The 20,897-nt window shown below is 48.2% G+C and overlaps 10 protein-coding genes across 10 annotated transcripts; 5 read left to right on the forward strand and 5 right to left on the reverse strand.

The window, feature by feature from the left end:
* Positions 1 to 134: 134 nt before the first annotated feature.
* On the forward strand, positions 135 to 627 carry N7529_011999 (DUF4334 domain-containing protein; the record flags this gene model as incomplete). The annotated part of the gene is made up of 2 exons (XM_057247525.1): positions 135 to 410; positions 466 to 627. Coding segments are annotated over 2 exons (438 nt in total), but the record flags the coding sequence as incomplete, so codon positions are not given.
* Positions 628 to 2,078: 1,451 nt separating this feature from the next.
* On the forward strand, positions 2,079 to 2,620 carry N7529_012000 (uncharacterized protein; the record flags this gene model as incomplete). Its single annotated transcript, XM_057247526.1, has 2 exons — positions 2,079 to 2,241; positions 2,298 to 2,620. The coding sequence occupies 2 exons, from the start codon at positions 2,079 to 2,081 to the stop codon at positions 2,618 to 2,620; spliced, it is 486 nt and encodes a 161-aa protein (XP_057092875.1).
* A 241-nt stretch (positions 2,621 to 2,861) lies between these two features.
* Positions 2,862 to 3,844, reverse strand: N7529_012001 (uncharacterized protein; the record flags this gene model as incomplete). The annotated part of the gene is made up of 2 exons (XM_057247527.1): positions 2,862 to 3,533; positions 3,584 to 3,844. 2 exons carry the CDS (start codon positions 3,842 to 3,844, stop codon positions 2,862 to 2,864), a joined length of 933 nt encoding a protein of 310 aa, XP_057092876.1.
* A 400-nt stretch (positions 3,845 to 4,244) lies between these two features.
* On the reverse strand, positions 4,245 to 5,507 carry fhpA (flavohemoprotein; the record flags this gene model as incomplete). Its single annotated transcript, XM_057247528.1, has 1 exon — positions 4,245 to 5,507. One exon carries the CDS (start codon positions 5,505 to 5,507, stop codon positions 4,245 to 4,247), a length of 1,263 nt encoding a protein of 420 aa, XP_057092877.1.
* A 2,055-nt stretch (positions 5,508 to 7,562) lies between these two features.
* N7529_012003 (uncharacterized protein) lies at positions 7,563 to 8,606 on the forward strand (the record flags this gene model as incomplete). The annotated part of the gene is made up of 3 exons (XM_057247529.1): positions 7,563 to 7,886; positions 7,937 to 8,237; positions 8,299 to 8,606. The coding sequence occupies 3 exons, from the start codon at positions 7,563 to 7,565 to the stop codon at positions 8,604 to 8,606; spliced, it is 933 nt and encodes a 310-aa protein (XP_057092878.1).
* A 612-nt stretch (positions 8,607 to 9,218) lies between these two features.
* Positions 9,219 to 11,121, forward strand: N7529_012004 (putative GABA permease (Uga4); the record flags this gene model as incomplete). The annotated part of the gene is made up of 6 exons (XM_057247530.1): positions 9,219 to 9,288; positions 9,338 to 9,483; positions 9,533 to 9,580; positions 9,647 to 9,794; positions 9,848 to 10,852; positions 10,910 to 11,121. The coding sequence occupies 6 exons, from the start codon at positions 9,219 to 9,221 to the stop codon at positions 11,119 to 11,121; spliced, it is 1,629 nt and encodes a 542-aa protein (XP_057092879.1).
* Positions 11,122 to 12,519: 1,398 nt separating this feature from the next.
* N7529_012005 (uncharacterized protein) lies at positions 12,520 to 12,934 on the forward strand (the record flags this gene model as incomplete). Its single annotated transcript, XM_057247531.1, has 3 exons — positions 12,520 to 12,640; positions 12,678 to 12,699; positions 12,733 to 12,934. 3 exons carry the CDS (start codon positions 12,520 to 12,522, stop codon positions 12,932 to 12,934), a joined length of 345 nt encoding a protein of 114 aa, XP_057092880.1.
* Positions 12,935 to 13,265: 331 nt separating this feature from the next.
* Positions 13,266 to 13,817, reverse strand: N7529_012006 (putative GPI anchored protein; the record flags this gene model as incomplete). Its single annotated transcript, XM_057247532.1, has 1 exon — positions 13,266 to 13,817. One exon carries the CDS (start codon positions 13,815 to 13,817, stop codon positions 13,266 to 13,268), a length of 552 nt encoding a protein of 183 aa, XP_057092881.1.
* A 1,275-nt stretch (positions 13,818 to 15,092) lies between these two features.
* On the reverse strand, positions 15,093 to 18,107 carry N7529_012007 (glycoside hydrolase family 55 protein; the record flags this gene model as incomplete). The annotated part of the gene is made up of 3 exons (XM_057247533.1): positions 15,093 to 16,721; positions 16,775 to 17,423; positions 17,476 to 18,107. 3 exons carry the CDS (start codon positions 18,105 to 18,107, stop codon positions 15,093 to 15,095), a joined length of 2,910 nt encoding a protein of 969 aa, XP_057092882.1.
* Positions 18,108 to 19,427: 1,320 nt separating this feature from the next.
* On the reverse strand, positions 19,428 to 20,777 carry N7529_012008 (Major facilitator superfamily domain general substrate transporter; the record flags this gene model as incomplete). The annotated part of the gene is made up of 2 exons (XM_057247534.1): positions 19,428 to 20,387; positions 20,445 to 20,777. 2 exons carry the CDS (start codon positions 20,775 to 20,777, stop codon positions 19,428 to 19,430), a joined length of 1,293 nt encoding a protein of 430 aa, XP_057092883.1.
* Between the last annotated feature and the right edge of the window lie 120 nt (positions 20,778 to 20,897).

The following is a 20,897-nucleotide window of genomic DNA, read 5'->3' on the forward strand; positions in this document are numbered from 1 at the left end:
CACCACAACTTGTAAGCAACCACAATATATACCGACTTCTTGACAATCATAAACCCACCTAGCAATCATGTCTCTGTACGCAACGAGAAGAAGCTCCCCATTGAATCAATCTACTAACACGCGCACATGAAAGTTCTCCAGAAGAGCATTATCAGCAACTTGTCACCAACAAGAATCTCTCCGACGAAGATGTTCAAGCTGCTTTCGACAAACTTCAGCCTATTCAGCCAGACGCTTTTATGGGGACATGGAAGGGAGCGAGCGTTAGCACAGGCCACCCGGTCGAGCAAAGACTCACTAATATCAAGTGGGCGGGGAGGACATTTCGATCAACGGAAGATGTCAATCCAATTGAGGTATACAAGGAAGATGGTGTGAGGGTCTGGAATACTGATTGGGGCCATGCCCGGGTAAATTTCCTTGTTTTCTTGATTAGTCTTGAAGCTAAATACTCTTTGTCCACAGCTTCGCCAGATTGAGTGGAAGGGAAAGGTCTCTACTGCAATGGTTTATGATGACGCCCCTATCATCGAATACTTCCGTTATGTCAAGGAGGATTTGATTGCTGGCGCTATGGACGCGAAGACTTACCCTGCTCGCGCGTACTTCTTTTATTTGTACAAATGAGCACGACGGCGTTGTTTTTTTTTTTTTTTGATTAGCAGCCTGGCTTCCTATCTAGATTATTTAAATGAACTTTCGATTTGATATAACTAGAGTATATACCTAGGTAGTTCCAGTGTCAGAGGAACATAAGCAACAACCGCGGAAAATTGCAAACAAAATGCTTAGTATATATCTATAGATTACGACAATAATCCTGCAACGAACATTGGATTCGAAAGAAATGATGGAGTATATATCATAACATAGAAGAAGCTATGTCGTAATCGAGGACTTCTTCGCGCACACTAAAGCGATGCCATTATGGGAACCCAAAGTAAAACGCCCAGCCTTTAAGTCCGAGTGTATATAATTAGAGAATGATCCACCTTTAAATTGTTGAGTAACCGGTATATACATGAAGTGTGAGTGAGGGTTTGAATCGCATGCTGGAAGATCACAAAGCCCGCTAGGACGTACGGCGTTTTCGGATCAGGTTATCCTATCTGCATGCTATGTAATTACCTGATTTTCTTCCGCTGGATCATTAAGTGACGATTTCACGTCGCAATCGCCAGGGGTCAAGCAGGAATCAGCCCCTTTACTCTAGCTTGCCGATACCCGAATTTTTCTCAATAACCCACACGCAAAGACCAAAGTCTGATATGCGGACCATTTAACTAGAGTTGCATCTTCGATTCTAGAATGGGACATGCTACGTTGTAGAAGTTCGAAAATAGAAAACCGCAGGGTGTCTCCGAGAAACCCGCGGGCGATCTTCGGAAGGGCTGAGCAGCTCGCACATCCGATGTTAATGTGTGCATCACCACGGATCAACGATCGTTGAATCTAAATCAATCAACATCAACCAAAGCGGCAGAAATTGATCTAAGAATAGGATTGGGTATTAGGCACAAAAAGGGAATGCCCCGAACTTCCTCCACCACAAACCTGAAGATCGACAGTGGCTGATTCCCGTAATGGAGTCAGTTCCACTTTTCGGATAAAAGCCGCCGCATTTAAACCGGGAAATGAGGAGAATGCAGGGTCTTCAGGGGTTTCGAGAAACATTTTAGATTGTAAAGTGTCGGAATATCGATACTCAAGCTCGAATAGTGTGTTCAAGTGTGACTCTACACGACGGATGTATGTGCAAGATTCCGTTACCACAAAGTCCAAGCAGCCCTTTTGACGACATTTGTAGTCCAAAGCATGCATTTTGCCGTTATGAGGGGCTTCAAGACATGTTTTGCAATTGCGAGATGATCGGCCAATAGCGTCAAATGCAAAGTTCTAAGGTAGCCACTTTAATTTTTAATGTGGAATCGTGCCCGATTTTATGACCTCAACAAAAGGAACCTCAATTTAGATCCATATTGCATCAACACCCGGATTTCTGGGGTTATAAGAGAGTCTCATGTCCGCTGCATGATGGCCCTTCTGTCCTCATTCAAAAAGCTCATTACGAATTCACAATGAAATTCTCCCTCGCCGCTATCACTGGCTTCGTCAGCGCCATCAGCGCTGCTAGCCTCCCCAATGCCTTCACCCTCGTTGCTGAGGGCGGCAGCACTCTCCTTACCGATGGCCAAAATGCCTACATTGGTGCCAACACCACCACCCACGACATCCTGATCCGTAAGCTTCCCATCTGACTCCAACCTTCTCGAAATTACCTCCTAACCCATCGACAGTCCGTGGCGGCCCCAACGGCCTCGTCTCCTACACCGCTAAGAACGGTGTCCCCACTGCTTTCCAGAACCTCTACATCATCGAGAACTCCGTCTCGCCCGTCGGCCTGACCATTCCCCACTCCGGTGCTGTCCCCGAGGGCGGCAACCTCACCGGATTCGGTGTCAATGAGCAGGGTCTCTTCACCCACGGCGGCAAGGCCTGGTTCGCTATCGACGGCTACGGCGACAACCCCGTCAGGGAGATCTACTGGTACGCTGCTCATAGTTCTGAGTACCGTTCTGAGAAGCTCTACGTCAAGGAGCTCAAGAACTACTCCGCTTAAATCTTTGCTCAACTTTAGCGAGTTTGTTTGACAATATGGCTGGATGAGAGCTGCTTGTTATTTATTTTAGGAGGGGTCTATGATGGATCACCTCTTTCGCTCTTTTGTACTTGTTAATCACGACTGCACATATCGAACATATTAGCGAAGTCGAAGTTTTGTAATGGACGATTTGTATCACTGTTCATTCAATCAAGAAAATTGGCCGAAGTAAAGTATATACAAACGGACTTGCATATTCTCATCCGATCAACTCCCTGATAGTATCTTCGTATCTCTCCGGTTCACGTCCAAGGATCTCACCCAGAGCTGGAGAAATAACAGCCGTCTCGCCATTCTTAATTGCCTCCCAAGCCGTCGCCCACTCCCTCGAGAGATCAACACCATGGTATGTATGCAGATCTCCAATCTGAGGGAGCTTCACATACTCATCGACAGAGATCTCCCGAATACTCAGTGATTTTCCAACCGCCCGCCCCACTATCTCAACCGTCTCTGCGAGCGAGATCTCCCGCGAACCAGAGAGCAGAACAATCTTGTTCAAATACTGGAAGCTATCCCGATCATTGATGTAAGAAACAATCAGCTTAGCAGTAGCCTCGCCCAGCTCATCACGCTTCACCCACGCAACGCCGGGCCCAGTGCCGGGGTGAGGAATCGTAATCTCATCCGCTGGGTTCTGCGGGTCGAACCACGCCGTGTAAATCGGGAAAGACTCGGAGTAGAGTCCCTCGCGCACAGACGTGTATGTTAATTTGTCTTTTTGTGAAGCGAGGTATTTCTCTGTTTCGATGTGCGCGCCCATAACGTGCGCGACGCTTTTGTCGCTGAGTCCGCTGCCGAAGCCGAGGGAGGAGTAGAATATGTGCTTGACTCCACTGTTTGTGGCTGCGTTGATGGCAAGACGGTGGGCCTGGGTCTTGGTGAGATTATGGTTTGTTTGGCTTGGGGGTTTTCGCTTACCTTCACGCGATGCTCGATCTCGAATGATGCATACGAGATTAACATTAAGACATCCACGCCGTCGAATGCCGTGTCTAATGTCGATGGCTCGTCGTAATCTGCTCGCCGGACGGTTGCGCCATCTTGCTTCCAGTTTTCTAAGTTCTCGGGCTTTCTCGCGATTAACACGAGCTCTGATGCTGGGACTAGCTTGGACAAGTGGTTCACAATACTTGTTCCAAGTCCGCCGGAGGCAGGGAAGACACCGATATTTGGGCCCATGTTGAATTCAAGATCTTTTTGATACGATTACTAGCGAGGACAATTCTCTGAATCAAAAGACAGACATGAATGTGCGCTTTTTATTACCATTCAACAAAGTGGTGTCACTGGGCTGTCGCCAGGATTTTTTTGGCGATCGTCTGCTTATAAATGGGATTCGGTTCTCGGTCTGCGATGGCCTCTAAAGACCGAGGATTACAAGGTCACCGTCACCGAGCCGATGTTTTCCAACAATAGATCACAATTTACTAGCTGAATCATGATAATATGATCGGTAAACTTGCATTCGTCAATCGTAATATTATAGAGTCGAGATATGTGCCTTCTTTCCTAACGCCAGAAACCCAACACGATGAAAAATGAGATGCAGCAATGCAGTACACAAACGAACACTCTATCCTCACTGAGAAATCCCCCCAGTGCCGAACAGTTCCATTTTAATACGGTCGGCCCCAACGCCTCTGGCCTTGAGAGCCGACTGTGTATCTGTCATGAACCTCTCCGGCCCACAAATATAGTACTGAGTCTTGGCATCATCAAGGAACAGATCCTTGTCATCCAGCTTGCTGAGGTCCACACGTCCGACGTGGTGGTAGTCAACGCCCTGCTTCTCTCCTTCGGCGGGGATGCTCGTGAAGAAGGTTGCTTGAATGGCAGGAGAAAGCTTGGGGAGTGCAGAGATGTGTTCTTTGAACGCGCGAGCGCCCGATGTTCGAGCGCCGTGGATAAAGTGCAGTCTGCGGCCTACAGGGGCCTTTGAGGTCAATGTGTTTACGATTGAGGTGAGAGGGGTCAGGCCCACGCCGGCGGAAATCAGCACGACCGGAGTGGCAGATTCGGTCTCGCTCGGCGGGAGGAAGAAGTCACCGTAGGGGTGTGAAACCTTCAGGGTATCACCAATGTTGAATGTGTCGTGCAGCAGATTTGAAATGTAACCAGGTTGGGAGGCGGCAGCAGTTGGGTCGGCCGTGTTGAGGCCGGTTTCCTTCTTCACGCTGATGCGGTAATAGTCTGGCTTGGGCTGATCGCTCAGCGAGTACTGGCGGGCTTGCAGGTAGTTGAGAGCTGGAACAAAAGCCTGGACGGAGATATACTGGCCGGGCTGGAACTTGGGCAAGGGCTTTTCGTCGACTGGAGCGAGGTAGAATGAGGTGATTTCTTCAGATTCCTTGACCTTGTTGGCGATCTTAAACTCGCGCCAATCGGTCCAGCCTTCGCTTTGCTCGTAGAGTTGCTTTTCGCGGCCAATCATCAAATTCGCGAGCTGCCAGTAAGCAGTGGCCCAGGCGTCGTGGATTTCTGGAGTCAATGCAGCACCGAGAACCTCGCCCATCGCTTCGAGGAGATACTTTCCGACAATCTTGTAGTCGTCGGGCTTGATGTATAGCGACGCATGCTTGTTGCAGATCAACTCAACGGCTGAGCTTAGCGCGCCAAGATCGTCGATATGCGAGGCATATGCATGCAATGCTCCAGCAAGTGCGCGAGGTTGATGACCGTTGACCTGGTTAGGTGTGTTGAAGACTGTGTTGAGTTCGGGGTGGGCTTCTAGCATGTTGCGGTAGAAGACAGTTGTAATTGTGTTGCCATGCTGTACAAGAATTGGCACCGTCGCTTTGATGAGGGCGATCTGGTCTGGTGTCATTCCTGGATTGGAGGTCATGATTGATATATTGGATCGGGTTGATAGTGAAGTTGTATTCTCCCGATAACGGGGGATCAATTGATTTATATATCATAGATGAAAGTACCTGAATAACAAAAAATGACATTAGAAAACTCTAGAAGGTGATTTGTTATGACTACGAACTGCCCGAAAAGGCACACGCATCTCCGCGGAGATGCCACGGAGATGAGGTGTATATAGTAAGGAATTTCTTCGGGATTGGCTGCAGGGTTTTTCTCGGAGCAAAATGTCACATGATTCACAATTTTGTAACAGAACAATATCTTGTTAAGAGAAAGCTTCTAATTGTTGCTATACTTAGTACATTCAGTGTACAATATTATATGATCGATATGTCAAATCGCCGATCATCACGGATCATACCCGCCACTATAGAGTTCATTGATAAAATATGCATATCGCCGTGTTTGATTTGAAGATATAGTCAAGATCCCACTAGTGAAATTTTTAAAGCAATTTCCTCTTTGGTACATTCTCGAATGGGGTACCAATCCCGATCAGTCAGGCCACGCGCGAGAATGTTTAGGACAACTGTCACCGGGCCAAACGGCCGGAGATTGCCGATTTCTTCCATTTAAACCCGATCTTACAGCTTCCGTCAACAGTATTTGCCCGGTTCGTCTTGGCAACTACTCTTTCCGTGACTACACCGGTTTACGGTGGTTTCTCGGGGTTTCTCTCCCCGGGGCCGGTTTACTAAACGGCTTCCCTATTATGATGGTTTACTTACATGTAGTTTTGTTGCTTTAAAAAAACTCTACTAAATTTTGAGAAAATACTAATGAACATAAACTTTCACTCTATGCCAACGTAGATAGGTAAGTATGCTAGTTCAGTTCTATAAATGTAGGTAATTGACATTCAGAACAGAAGTTCCCTAGACGTAGGCATAGATAGAATGATTCAAACCTCGATAATGAAGAAACATCTATTCAGCTTCTTGATAGAAAACAAAATCAATCACGTTTTCCAGGACCTCTTCTCGAAACCTGTAGCCCGAAACAGTATAACAGGCGCCCGAGGCTTGGGATAGACTTTCACACACATCGTTACCCACTAGGATCATAATTCATGCCAGCGAAGGCAGGCTTTTCAAGCATGTGCGCGATATTTATGAACCCGAAAACTGGACCAACGTTGACCATGTTCTGGTCTACCAAGATAAATCTGGATTCAGTTACGGGATTTTCGCTAGGGGGATTGAAGATTGAAGAGGACCAACGCGAATTATTATTCTAAGTCAACTTTACCCATTTTGGCATTGTCTTGACGTCTTCAGCTTCATCAATGCTAGTTAATTGGTTTCGTTTGAGTTGTGGTGGAAGTTGAACTCCCGGTTCACAATGGCAAACCATGGCACAAACCAACAGATCTGTAAAAGCTGCTCAACACCAGAGGTAAAGATAACGAGCCCAGTGGAGAGTTCACGGAAAAGTCCGAGGTGTCAAACTATAGCAGCAAATTATGAGGCGTTGATCAATGTGGCGTTTAAGGATCCATGTTTCGCGCTAGCCAATCGACAGCATTCTGGAAAAATCTGGAGTCAAGTCCTGCCGAACATACATTGGACAATCCATTTGAGATCTTCGCTTGGTGGTCTAGACGATCGATTGACGCCGTTTGTGGAAAATCCGGGTGGTCCCGTCCAACGGCTGCTGTTTGTTGACTCCACCGGCCGAACCTAAATTGCTTACCTCACGATTTGACTCTTTGCAAGCGAGTAGAGACATATTGAGCCTATTCCATTGCGAATGAGTCGGTCCAGGCATGGTTGAAAAGATAACCGAGGTTGATCACGAGCAGCCAAGACTTGATCGATGATACATGGACCGGCGAAAATGCGTCTGTGTTGACAGTAATGACGTCCGTGATATGCAATTTTGTAGTGGAAAGGCTGCTGGGAGAGGATATATAGGTTTCGTGCCAGAATAATGGGATAGTCCAGTGAAAAGTCATCATCCTGACGAGACTACCTGTCCGCTGTATCCCAAGTCCTATTCTCGTCTCTCAATTGAAGCTCCATCGACCACGATGTTATTCAAGAAACGGAACTCTGGTGATGTCTCGACGCTGGGTGGCCCGCCAGGTCCCGGCGGCCGTGGCCAGTTGCCTATGCTCCAGCTGCCGGACCAGCTGCGGTACAACTTGCTGTGTGTGATGGGCGAGTTTGTCGGCACGTTCCTGTTTCTCTTCTTCTCTTTTGCGGGTACCCAGGTGTCGAATACGCCCATGCCACCACCTGGATCGCCGCCTAATACTTCTAACCTGATGTATTCGGCGCTTTCTTTTGGTTTTGCGTTGACGGTCAATGTCTGGGCCTTCTTCCGTGTGACTGGCGGTCTCTTCAACCCCGCGGTAAGGGACAATGACAGGCATATACGATCATTGTAGCTAACAGTCATCAGGTCACCCTTGCGCTTTGTTTGACTGGTGGAATGCCTCCTCTCAGAGGGTTGTTTGTGTTCCCCGCTCAACTTGTCGCCGGTATTGCCGCGGCGGGTGTGGTGAGCGCCCTGTTTCCGGGCCCCCTGAACTGCGCGACCCGACTGGGCGGCGGTGCATCAATTGTACAGGGCCTCTTCATTGAGATGTTCCTGACCGCACAGTTGGTACTTGTCGTTATCATGCTGGCGGTGGTAAAGCATAAGTCGACCTACCTGGCGCCAGTGGGAATCGGTCTGGCATTTTTCGTTGCAGAGTTAATCGGTATGTATCTTCCGTGTCCGCAATTTGCAAAGGAAATCAATCTCACAAATCTCTTTTCCAGGTGATTATTATACTGGAGGATCTCTCAACCCGGCTCGCTCCCTTGGCCCAGATGTGATCAACCGCAGTTTCCCCGGGTATCACTGGATCTACTGGGTTGGCCCACTCCTGGGATCCCTCCTCGCTTCTGCCTTCTATCATCTCCTTTGCTTTGTTCGCTGGGAGAAAATCAATCCCGGCCAGGATTATAACGAGTGGGAAGTCAGATCACGAAAGGAATCGGTGATTGGATCCGAGCACACCATGACCAATGACTCGCCACCAAGCCAGCAGCCCAGGATTGAGGTGCCGCCCGAGCAACAAGTTTAGTATTATCGTTTTCTTCGCGATGATGTTGCCTGTGAAGGTTCGGCTGTAAGATCACGAAGCAGTGGAGCTGGGAGATGTGTAAGTGATCTACCAGGTGTAAATGGAGTAGTCGTAGCAGACGGAACACGGGAGATCTGCAATACTCGAGAGTCAAGCATTGAGAAGGTCATGCTGCATTGTTTGCATTTGTTTGAAGATGTCGATAATCGAATAATCATAATGAAGTTATCCAAATATATCGTGAGTTCGAATGCGGGATGAGACGGTGAATTGTTGTAGTGGTGAAGGTGACTTGACATGCACAATGTTGCCGATCGATTGTCGCACTAGATTTGTGCTACTTCACAATATGTCGACATGGATGACCACATAAATAGTAATGCAGGCGTGTTCGACTTCGTGCAGTGGTGATCAGCGTCCAGGCTGCCATCCTCCATTGGACGCCCCTTTCCTGCAGGACACTGCATCGATTATTGGATGATTGCAGCGAGGTTGATTGACGCTAGAGAGGATATGCAAGCTCCACACATTCCTCTCAACTCAGCACGATCGACCATCCAAACAAGTTCATTCTCCATGCATGTGTGTTGAAAGTCCATCGTGAATCGCCTCATGAAATCAAACCCCGAGAAAGGCCACGCGACCGGCGCGATGGCAGATCCCGCTGATGTGCAACTCCTGGGTGAGATGGGCTCTTTTGTTTTGTGGGGCCGTTCGCTAATGCGCTCTAGCGCGTATGGGGTATAAACAGGAACTTCGGCGCCATTATTCGACGACTCAGGTGTTTGCGATCGCCTTCAGTGTGATGGGCATTTTGCCTTCGATCGCGTCGTCACTCTCCTTTTCCCTTCCTGCCGGTCCGGTTGGGATGGTTTGGGTATGCGATCGGTCACTTATGGGTGTCGCGCTTTGATTGACATTTTCAGGGATGGTTCACAGCCAGTGTATTCATAATGTTGGTTGGATTGGCGATGGTATGTTTCTTTTTGGTTGTTGTTGTTGTTGTTGACCGCGCGGGAGAAGAGTGCTAATATGTCTAGGCTGATCTCGCGTCTGCTCTGCCAACTGCTGGGGGATTATATTGGTGGACACATTACTTCGCTGGAGAGAAATGGAAAGGGCCATTGAGCTTCCTGATCGGGTATAGTAATACACTGGGTCTCATCGGTGGCATATGCTCAGTGGACTGTGAGATCAACTCCTCGCTATTATTGTTGAAAATGCTTACCCCTATTATATAGACACCCTCGCGCTGATGATTCTCTCATGCGTGTCCATCTCACGCGGCGATGGATGGTCTGCCTCAAACGGTGTACTCTATGGCGTATTTGTTGGGGCAGTTCTCTTACATGGGCTCTGCGCTTCACTCGGCGGCCGCATCATGCCCATGATTCAGACCTTCTGCATCTATATCAATGTGGCTATCATTATCGCGACAGTGATTGCACTGCCGGTTGGAAAGGTGACGCGCGGCGGGTCACTCAACACGGCTCATTTCGTGTATGGTCACATCGACAACAAAGCAACCTGGCCGACTGGATGGGTATTTATGCTTGCTTGGCTCGCTCCGATCTGGTCGATTGGCTCGTTCGACTCTTGCGTGCACATGAGCGAAGAGGCTCTACACGCCGCCAGGGCCGTTCCTCTCGGAATAATCTGGTCGGCCGGCTCTGCATTCGTGCTGGGCTTCTTGGTGTTGTCCGTTATTGCTGCCACTATGGACCCCGATGTTAGCGCTACTCTTGGCACGAAGTTTGGACAGCCAATGGCTCAAATCTATTACGATGCACTAGGCAGAGAGGGTGCTTTGGCTTTTATGGCTGTACTGTGCTTCATTCAGTTCTTGATTGGCCTGGGTCTGACCGTCGCCGCTTCACGTCAGGCGTGGGCCTTCTCCCGCGACGGTGCGCTGCCCTTCTCTGGGTTCTTCCGCCACGTGAGTAAACGAATTCAGTATCAGCCAGTTCGTATGATTGGCGGAATAGTCGTCGTGTCGATTATCTTGGGCCTACTTTGTTTGATTGACTCCGCCGCAGCCAACGCTCTTTTCTCGTTGTTTGTCGCGAGCAACTATCTTTCATGGGGCACACCAATCTTCTGTCGCTTAGTCTGGGGTCAATCCCGGTTCCAACCAGGCGAGTTCTATACAGGTCGTTTCAGCAAGCCTATTGCCACGGTGGCTGTTGTATATCTTCTTTTCGGTGTCGTTTTATCCATGTTCCCGACTGAAGGCCCTAGTCCAACTTGTGTGTTTCCACCGCTTCCTTCACCCTCTTCACTCTTATATCGCTAATTCTTGACAGCATCAAACATGAACTATACCATAGTTATCAATGGGTTTGTTTGGGCGGGGTGTATAGCTTATTACTACTTCTGTGCACGCCGCTGGTATACTGGACCACAGATGACTATCAACGATAGTGCTTCCATTATTTCTGACAGTATAATGGCTCACCCGATATCTCAGGGGATCCATCCTGGAGGACCAGCCCCAGTTGGCCACAAGGACGAGTAGATTCTTCCGTTTCTTCTGCCTTCATCTTCTTTTTTATATTTTTATATAGCTGCCGAGTGTCTTATACCAACTCTTTTTTTGGCATGGTTCCTAGAGTTCGGGGTAACTGCGGCCTCGTGAATGTTTGCGTTTGCATTTGATGAGTGAGACCTTCGTGTGAGACTTTTTTTGCTGCCCAGGCGCCTGGCAGGCAGATTCACCATTGTTTGTCATTCTTCAAAGGAAATTGAACTCTAGAGCAGACATCGCCAGCCACTTGATGTTTCTCTTGCTCCATCAGTACCGAAGATCCATAGTTCCCTCTCCATCAATGTATACCTCGCTCAGACTGTGTGCAAGCTGGAGGATCCTAGCGCCCGAACACCTACTTATCAGCATGTCGAGAATAGTTATGGTGACGCCCTTAGAACCATTGGCAACAACTCTAGACGTTGTGTTCAACTGAACAATGCAATCAAAAAGCCGTTGTTTTGGATCTGAGGTGGAACTCTGATTAACCTAGCTTGGCTCATTCACGGGCTACACTACTCGAGTATTCAGGAAATTTTTCAGATTTGATACAACCGGTCTTCTCATCCCCGGATCATCGAACCAAGATGCCCAGACAGCCATTACTGCCACTGTGTCCGATATATGGCTATAATATAGCAAGGAGCGCACACTGTTTGTGATTCACTTCATTGGCCATCTGCAGCAAGACTAGCTAAAAAAAACCATCTATCCGGTAAACATAATTTTATTGCCGAAAGTACAATGCACTGATATTATCTAGTACTGGAGGATTGGACAAGAGCCTGTACAGTGGTGACTTCGTCTATGCACCAATACAATCATGGGACCCTCAGCGATTCGCGCCCCCGGGTACAGTAACCCGGTTTCCTCTTCATCCTGGGTTCCTCGTGTTCTTCTTATCAACCGGAGTTATCTCAGGGGCGGAGAAGCTACACCAAAGATGGGGCACAATAACCCTTCGTGGCAGGCGTTGAAGACAAAGCTAGCGACAACGATTTTGATGAAAGCTTCACTCTCCGGTCAGCCAGTCAGATTAGCAGCGTGGTGCCCTCGCCCGTCACTATCACACAGTTTCACGAGTCTCTTTGCGCTGAATCCAATGATCTGATGAACAAGCTCCAATACGCTGCCCAATACATCTGCGATAACGACCAAGAAAGCATCACGTTGCGGCCCCTTGGTTTTTCTGTGTCAGAGACCTATCAATCAACGCATAAGATAGGACTGCAAACAGGAACAGCTCTTATTTGCGTACTCATTCGAGGAAATACAGAGATATGCGAAGTTAGCCGGTGGCAGGCACGGCTCAACTTCTCTTTGGACCACTTAAAGATTATCATCGAGGGTAGCTTCAATGTCAGTAGGCTCTTTCTGTGCTTCATAGCCATGCCTATCTCGTTATGGGATATGACTATTTTCAACCCAGCGTACAGGTTGATCTGCTATGCCGACTCCCACATCATGGTGCCAAATGCTAGAATAGTGGCAAATACTAGCTGCACACTATGTGAGTTAGTCGAGGATAAGCTAGCAACACCATCTAGCCAGCCGCGAGCCAACGTCAACGTTAGCATAGTCGAGAATTTTCGCCAGCTGAAGGCATGAGGAGGCTCAGACGACAACAGCTGCGGTGCAGAACCCGGGTGGAGTCAACTCCTCCGACGCACTCACACGCTCCGCGGAACTGAAGGAAAGTGAAGTTCAGGAAATCCAAAGCTCAAACAGGCTCAAGACCACAATCAAGGGCAACCTTGCGATAATCCCGGATATTGAAACGCTGGGCGAACACCTGCGACCGTAAAATACGGGACTTGTTGGCTGTGTTTATTGAGAACCCCTTTTGTGAGTTCTACTTTGGAAAGTTCTAGGAAAAAAGTACGATATTGAGCAATGAAATTTGATACGTTCCAAATCCGAAGCTGCTGTAAGAAGAATATTTGCAAATGTGATATTGATTGAAATGAACCCAATGTACAAAAGAGGTATATATACAGCTTCAAAACGCCAGAATTATTTCTCTTTTTCCAAAGGCGAGAAACTTATGGACAAAATCTTAAGGAAAGTCGTCAAGATGGGAATAGCTGATATCATGTTTGATATCAAATCCAAATCAGAGCCAATTTATCAACCCTTTACAGGGCAACCATGATACCGAGAACACCGGCCATACCAGCAGCGGCAGCGCCGACAGCAGTGGGGCGGGCGAAGGCACCGTTGCCAGAGGTAGTGGCGGCAGCAGAGCCGCTGGCAGTGCTATCGGTAGAAGTGCCGGTGGCAACGCTGGTGAGAGTGGTGGACTCAGTAGCGGTAGCTGAGCCAGCGGAGTTGGTCAGGGTAGTCTGAGCAGAGGCCCAGGTGGCAGCGCGGCTGGTAGCCTCGGAAGCGATGGAGCCAGCCTTGCTAGTGATGGACGAGGCGATGGTGGCGGCGTCGCCGGTGAGGGTGGAGAGATCGCTGGCTTCGCTGCGGATGGAGGAAACGGCTGCGGCGCCGCCGGTGCTGGCGGCGTCGTAGATGGAGGTGGCCTTGTCGGCGACGTCGGAGCCGACGGATTCACCGCCGCTGACGGCTGTTGAGGCGATGCCTTCGGCTGCGGACACGATAGAGTTCACGTCAACGCCGTCGGGGGAGGCCATGGCAGCAGTGGCCAGGAAGAGAGCGGAGCTGATGAGAGTGAATTTCATTTTGACGCGAGGTGGTTGGATTGAAGTGTGATTGTCGTTTGGGTAGGTTAAGTAGAGGAATTGAGTTTTTAGATTGAGAAGATATTCTGAGGATCCGGGGAAAACCAATCCTTCTTATATTTGGTCCACGAGCAATTTCCCTAAAGATAGTAACATCGGATGTTATTTGCGCCTCCCGTTCTCTAGGCAGCCAGTGGCAACATGACCTCAGCCTTGTGAATAGAAACTTGTATGTCGATCGCAGGGTCCGCTCAGGGATAGGGGCCAATCCCGTGTTAGGGGACTGGGGCTGATGTCCCGCCATACTAAGCCTGTATGGCGGGAATTGGCCAACATATCGTCATTTCGAGTTAATGAGGGACCCATTTCGTAATGAGGGCGCAGTCTTGGGGGCTATATTTGGACTAGCGTTTCTCCCCGGGAAAACGACCTGCAAGGTCTGAACGTTCAGGACGTGCAGGTACTTGCATGAGCTTGAATATGCTGATGCACAGCCCTGGACAAATTTAGTAAACTGTTCGATGGTATGCTTCTGCCTTTGGTCCCAACAACTCAATTTGCACCGGAAACACCGGCAGACCACTGTCCCCAGTTGGACCCCCTTAGGGATATGCATTTGTGGCCCCGGGAAATATCTCCACAGATCATCTGTCAATGAGTTCTGTGAGTGGTTGACCACAGTGTGAGAGCGATTCTTTCCGATACAGTGGGTCGACTCCTGTTTTGGATCAACCAGTCTCGGCGCTCGTCATTATTAAAACAACAAAACGCTTTCTAAGAACTTCCAGGTATTGGTCCTGGTCGTGTTTGATGATGGCTTTGAGGCCAAGACAATTGATGACGCGTTAAAGGTTTCGAGTGGTATTGCGAAGGCGCAAAGGGCTACAGGACGGGATTTCATGATTGGTTGTGGACTAAGTTGTAAGGGGCGAAGTCGGAATCCCTCGTATTTCTGGCCTGAAACATAAGGCAACAAATCATAGAAGTGGCTAGAAACAAGGGAAAACGGGAGAACGTCAAAAGACGTCACATGTACGGAGTACTCCGTATGTACTCCGTATATTGGACTGAGATACTCCATACTGTATGGCGAAAATACTCAGGGGCCTAACATCCTATACAGCCACAATATGGGCATCTAGGCCTTGTCCACTACGTTGCATTGCTAGTACATAGTTCAATAGTTCAATTCATAAATAATTCATTATTGATTAATTTGATATCTATATATATTTAATTAATGCATATGTCCAATGATGATGCAAATGACAAAATTCAAGATGTGAACTGCCCATAAACCTGAATGATGGCCTCCCATCCACCTTTGTGGTTTGACTCACGAGGGTTACTTTTCCCATCGAGAACAATGACGTCCGTCATGCGCGTGCTGATGGAGTACCAAACGAGGTTCTCAGGGTTATTCGTGACGCGCATCATGTTTGATTGGCAGTTTCCATTGCAAGGCTCATTATACAAACCGTTCCAGTACCCGTCGAAAAAGGCCCATGCGGCAGAGTTGTAGAGAGCGATGTCTGATCCACCATCGACATTAGTAGCAAGAGAAGTACGGCACTTTTGATCGTCTGCAGCACACCATGAGAAGTCGGGGTCGCCGTACTTTGCGATGGCAGACCACGGTGCTGGAGCTGATTGGTACTCGCCCTGTCCCTGCATATATGGCGTTTCCGATTGGAGAAGTCCAGCATAGACGTTCTGGGCATTGTGGAAATTATAGTTGTAAAGCCAGTGATGCTCGGAGCCGGTCCCCGTCAGCCACGTGCCCTTGGTAGCTTCGACAAGAATTCCCCGACCGGTGGAGATGATGGTGAGAAGGGACTGGCTGTCGAGGTTGTGGTCGGCTGTCCAACCCCAGAAGTTTTCAATGTATGCAGATGAGCTCTCAGTGAGATGCAGAACCATGAATGCAGCCATGCAGTTCTTTGGATCTTGCGATGTGCAGGCAGTAGCAATACTTGTGTCGGCGGTACCGCCAATCAATGCCATGGTATTCCAGAGTGCGACATCACCAGGCTCGTTACCAGCGGCGTTGATCTCAATGATCTTTGCACCAGGTAGGATCTCGCCCACTGAGAAACGCATATCCTGAATTTCAATAAGACCAACATCACCGGGATTGCCAAGTTGCACAACGGGTCTGGGCTTGTCGGAGTCCTTGAACTTGTCGCCGTATCCCGAGATGACAGACCACGCTTCTCCAACGATGCGTGTTCCGACCGGCACAAAGATAGTATCAGATACACGATAGACACCATATGGGATGTAAGTAATCTTGCAAGAGTCCGCGTTCTCGGCAAGGATAGCATTCAGACTCTTGGTGTCATCGGTTTGGCCATCTCCTTGAACTACATGACCCGATACAGTCTTGACATTGACAACATCTTCCTTGCTGTAGTCTTGATACGTTGGCTGGGCCTTGATAAAGTATTTATCATTAGCCAATAAAGGCGCAGGACGCTTTGTGTGCCAATTTGCGCCCGTTTCAAAGTGCTCGGGGACAACAGTGCCCCAAACCCAGGTGTCAACATGGGGAGTGGCGGCCAAAGCAACCTTCCCATTGGAGTCAACTGCAATAGCGTTTGCTGTATCATGGTTGAGGTTGTGAATGAGAAACTGGCTGTTCTGGCTGCCTGAGTCGTGGGACGAATCATAGAATCGAATGACTGGTCCAGTGTTGACGGAAGTAGAGTCTAGTAGCACGAGGCTGCCTAAGCCATTTCCAGTCATGTCGACACCTGTTCCACAGCCATCGAATAATGCTTGTTGGATGAGGACTGTCCAGCCACCAGCGGCGGAGAAAGCTGTGCCGCAAGATTTGAAGGAAATGTTCTTGAAATTGACCTGCTGATTAGAGTTCTTGATTCCAATGGCTCCACCCACAATGTTCTGCAATTCAGTGTCAGAAATTTTTCCTCTCTAATCATATTTGGGGAACCTACCACATCGGTAACAGCAATTGTGGAACCAGCATTGATATCGATTCCAACGTGGCCAGTCGAAATAGATGGCATGCGAATTTGCACATTCGTCAATCCTGACCCTTGCGCAACACCCCACTGCAGAGCAGTGAAGTGGCGGTTGGGATCCAGAGCTGTCGTATCCAAAATTACGTTCTTCATAACAATCGCGAAACTAGTTTCTGGGTTTCCGTTGTGTGAGTCATAGCCCATGACCAGATACTCACCATCAAATCCCTTTGCGGCCTTTAGCACAGGTGGGTTAAGAGGGTTTCCAACGATGATGGTTCCCACGGTGAGACTGAGGGTGCTTCCAAGTTGATACACGCCTCCTGGCAGATAGACCTGGGCGGGATAGCGGCCTACACCTTGTCCCTTTCGCGTACCTCCAGCTCCATCGTCGTCAATAGCCTTTTGAAGCCTCGGCGTCTGGTTTCCAGTCCCATCATTGATCACGGAGTAGTCCATCACATTTCGGTACACTGGATAATCCCCCTTCTTGGCATAGGGTGCAAATCCAGCACCATGTTGGTAGTGATCTTGTTGATCGAGCCAGTAAGCTTCAGGGGACTTGTGAGCCGGACGTGCACACGTTTTCGTTGCAGGTGAATGGCTCATTTGAAACATTGGCCTGGAGGTTCTGGTGAGAAGCGAATTTATCTAATGGGTTGGGGATCACATACGACAAGCTTGAAACTGGTAATGGTTTATTGGCCTGCATCACAGCAGTGTGTGTAGGTGGTGGGGCCTTGGCTTTCTTCGACGAACTGCTAGCTCTGATTGAGGAAGAGCTGGGAGAGTTGCTGCTGACCTTCACGCTGGTTCTTGTGGTCATTGATGAGGGGCTCAAAACATTGGGTGAGCTGCTGGAAGCTTGTACCCAAGAAGTGGTCTGTACAGAAGTACTGCTTTTTGCAGACGGGCTAGTTTCTGCCGAGGTGATTTGTTTGGTCACCGATGTAGCCTTGGCTAATGCTGACGAAGCCTGGTTTTTAGTCGACAACAAATGCGTAGCATCTGATGAAATGCCGTTTGTGGTTGAGGAGGATGTGGCAATGGGCGAACTCTTCGCGAATGATAAAGGTGTATTTATCACGTACTCATGAACAGTAGCACTCGGTTGCGGGCCAGTAATTCCAGCCAACGAAGAGGCAAGAGCCCAGTTAAACGGAACGTCATTATTCGGAGGACCTTCAGCAGCGGCTGATATCGGCGCCTGGGATGCAGATGCGCGCATCGAATGCAGAGGTACAACATGACCTGATGCAACATTCACAGCAGCTGCTACAGCAGCCAAAGATGAGAAACCTCGCATGATTGTCTTCAACCACAACCTCAACCTCAAAGAAGATGCAAAAGAGAATGGAAGAAAGACGGTACCGCTGATAATAAAAGGAACTGTCAAATAAACGTCAGGCCATCCGACAGTCACCATGCGTATTATCCTGGTATGGGGCAGAAAAACAAGACATGTCTGGAATGCACGCCTTGATGTTGCCCAACCCTATGTGGGCCGGCTGAAGGAGCTGTGCATGGTTGTCGTGATTGGCACCCCTTGCGAACCCCGGGATTTGAGGCATATGCGGCCCGGCAAAGTATGCAAAGTGTGTTCCACCACAATGTACAACGTACACTTCAATAATCGACGATCTTCAAGAAGAGAAAGAAAGAAAGAAAGAAAAACAAGATCGGCTGCGGTTGGCTACATCGCTAGTCTCATCAAAGACACTTGACTGAACATCAGCACAATGTTCACTTAGATGTTATAATTTGCCTAATCCGGTATGTCCACCGTTGGTATAAAATAAATCAACAAACTGTCATCGCGATGAACTTCACTCGAGTCTAATCACGACCACTGTCGATAACAGCGAGAAATGAAAAAATATAAATTATTGTTTTCAGATGTGTTGACATTGTCTAAGGATGAGATAAGGAAGCCAATCAAATCCAATTAAATTCGAGATCCTGTGTTTAGCCTCTACTCTCTTCCTACTTCAGATCACCTCGGTCGTAGCACACTTGATACGAGTATTTTTCGATTTTGCTGTGCTATTCGACAATCTTTCGTGCTCATTTTCTACAAGTAAGTTAAAACGCGCTGTTTTACTCGCTATAGATGCCCATTCTTCTTCCAGGAAAAGATGGCTTCAGTAAATAGCCATACGATCGAACCTACCTATTTATGCGCATACAATTCACTGCAGCGTTAAGCCATATGATAAACGGGTGAACATCGGTATTCTCAAGGTATTCTACGTTGCCCCTTGCATTACCCGACCAGAATGATGTCCTTGCCCGAGCACCTAGGTCCCCACATACCGTGGGTATCTACGCAACAACCGTAAGGCATGCCCCAAATCCTGTCCAATTTCTGAACAAGATATTGCCTTCTATGATTGCTACCTAGGTCTAGACACTCGATGGGCCTCACTCTATTTTTTGATAAAGCCTGACCTAATACGAATGTTATTTCAGAACTATCACCGGTTATTTTCATTTTCTGTACTTCACGACTCTGTACATGCGCTGTATCAATATCCAGCTTCGATATATCCATATTGAAAGCTGCTCGTTGCAGAGTAAAACAACAGAAACCTTTATGTTCACCCAAACCTCTATCTTCTTCCCAACTTCACACCCGCCCCATGAGTCCCTGGGGAGTTTTCATCTTTATGAGAAAGGCAAGAATTCCACCAAACACGCAAGTTGTACCACTCAGTATAGAAACTTCCAGAAACCCATGGTACTTGTTGAGAAGAGCACCATTAACGGGCGGACCAATCAAAGCAGCGATTGAAGAAACCCCCAAGGCCATTCCTATGTATGTTCCGCTTACCCTGGGGTCCGGAATCAAGATTGAGAGTGCTGCAGTTGCACCAGAAACGATTGTCCCAGACCAAAACCCAAAGACAACTGAATATACTATCAATGCTGGGTTGGACACTGGTTTGTTCATACAAAATATGATAATGCCAGTGATGGTTCCCCCCAACGCCAACACATTCAATCGACCAAATTTGTCTGCCAAAACACCTGGAATGACACGACCAAACGTCGAAGCAGCATTGAGGATTGCAAGTAGATATGAGGCGAGAGTGGCATCCATGCCCCGAGACACGGCATATGTCGGGATGTAGAACAAAGGGGTGAAGAAGCCAAGGAACATGAAGAACATTGATGCCACAAGGAGACAATATTCCACTTTAGCAAAAGCTGACGGTATAAAAAATGTCGTTTTTCGTGGTGGTAACCGGGCTTTCACTGTGAGACATGCGAAGGCCAGGAGTGGTGTTATAACGAATCCAATGATCCGGACGGACCAGCCGAATCCCAGTGATGTGCTGTTTAACATCTTTGATAAAGCAATTGGAATCACCACCCCACCAATAGATGATCCAGCAACCGCTGCACCCAGAGCTGCCGCAATGTTTTTATCAAAATACTGCATCACTGCTGCCATTGTTGGGAATTGCAAGAGACCCATAGAGATGCCCAGTAGAACGCCTTGTGCGAGCATGAATTGCCAATACTTCTCACACAGGCTTGTCATCATGATAGAAAATACATATAGTACTACCGCAGGTCGGATAACCTTGATTCATGTTAGCTTCAAAGTTCTTGGGCCAATGCACTAGATTAGAGAACATACCCAGGCCCCATAACGATCAAATAATGGCCCTCCAATGGCACCTGCTGCAAACTGAAGAAAAGACGATAATGACCCAATCCATGCAATGTCATCCGCCGATTGATCTATCAGCTGATGCGAAAGATAGTATTCTTCAAAAACACCAAACGAGTTTGCGAACCCTAGGGCAGAGAAGAACGTGCAAGCAGCTCCGGCAGTAGTGAGCCACGCTCGAAGACCCCCATCTGGCGCTTTTCCGAAACTCGAAAGGTCTTTTTCGGTATTCTCATTGGTGTCCAACATGTCGTCTGGTAGGCTTTCAGAGCCTGATGGCAAAATTTGGTGGTCAGTCATAGGTCAGATATGTAATGGATGATAATATCCCAAAATTTGATAAACACTTTTGATTTTTGGTGATCGAAGGATCAGATGTTCGAAATATCTGAGCGGAATACTGTCCACAAAATTATCCAG

The sequence above is a fragment of the Penicillium soppii genome (genome assembly GCF_028829465.1).
Source record: "Penicillium soppii strain IBT 18220 chromosome Unknown utg000010l, whole genome shotgun sequence".
NCBI classification, from domain to species: Eukaryota; Fungi; Ascomycota; class Eurotiomycetes; order Eurotiales; family Aspergillaceae; genus Penicillium; species Penicillium soppii.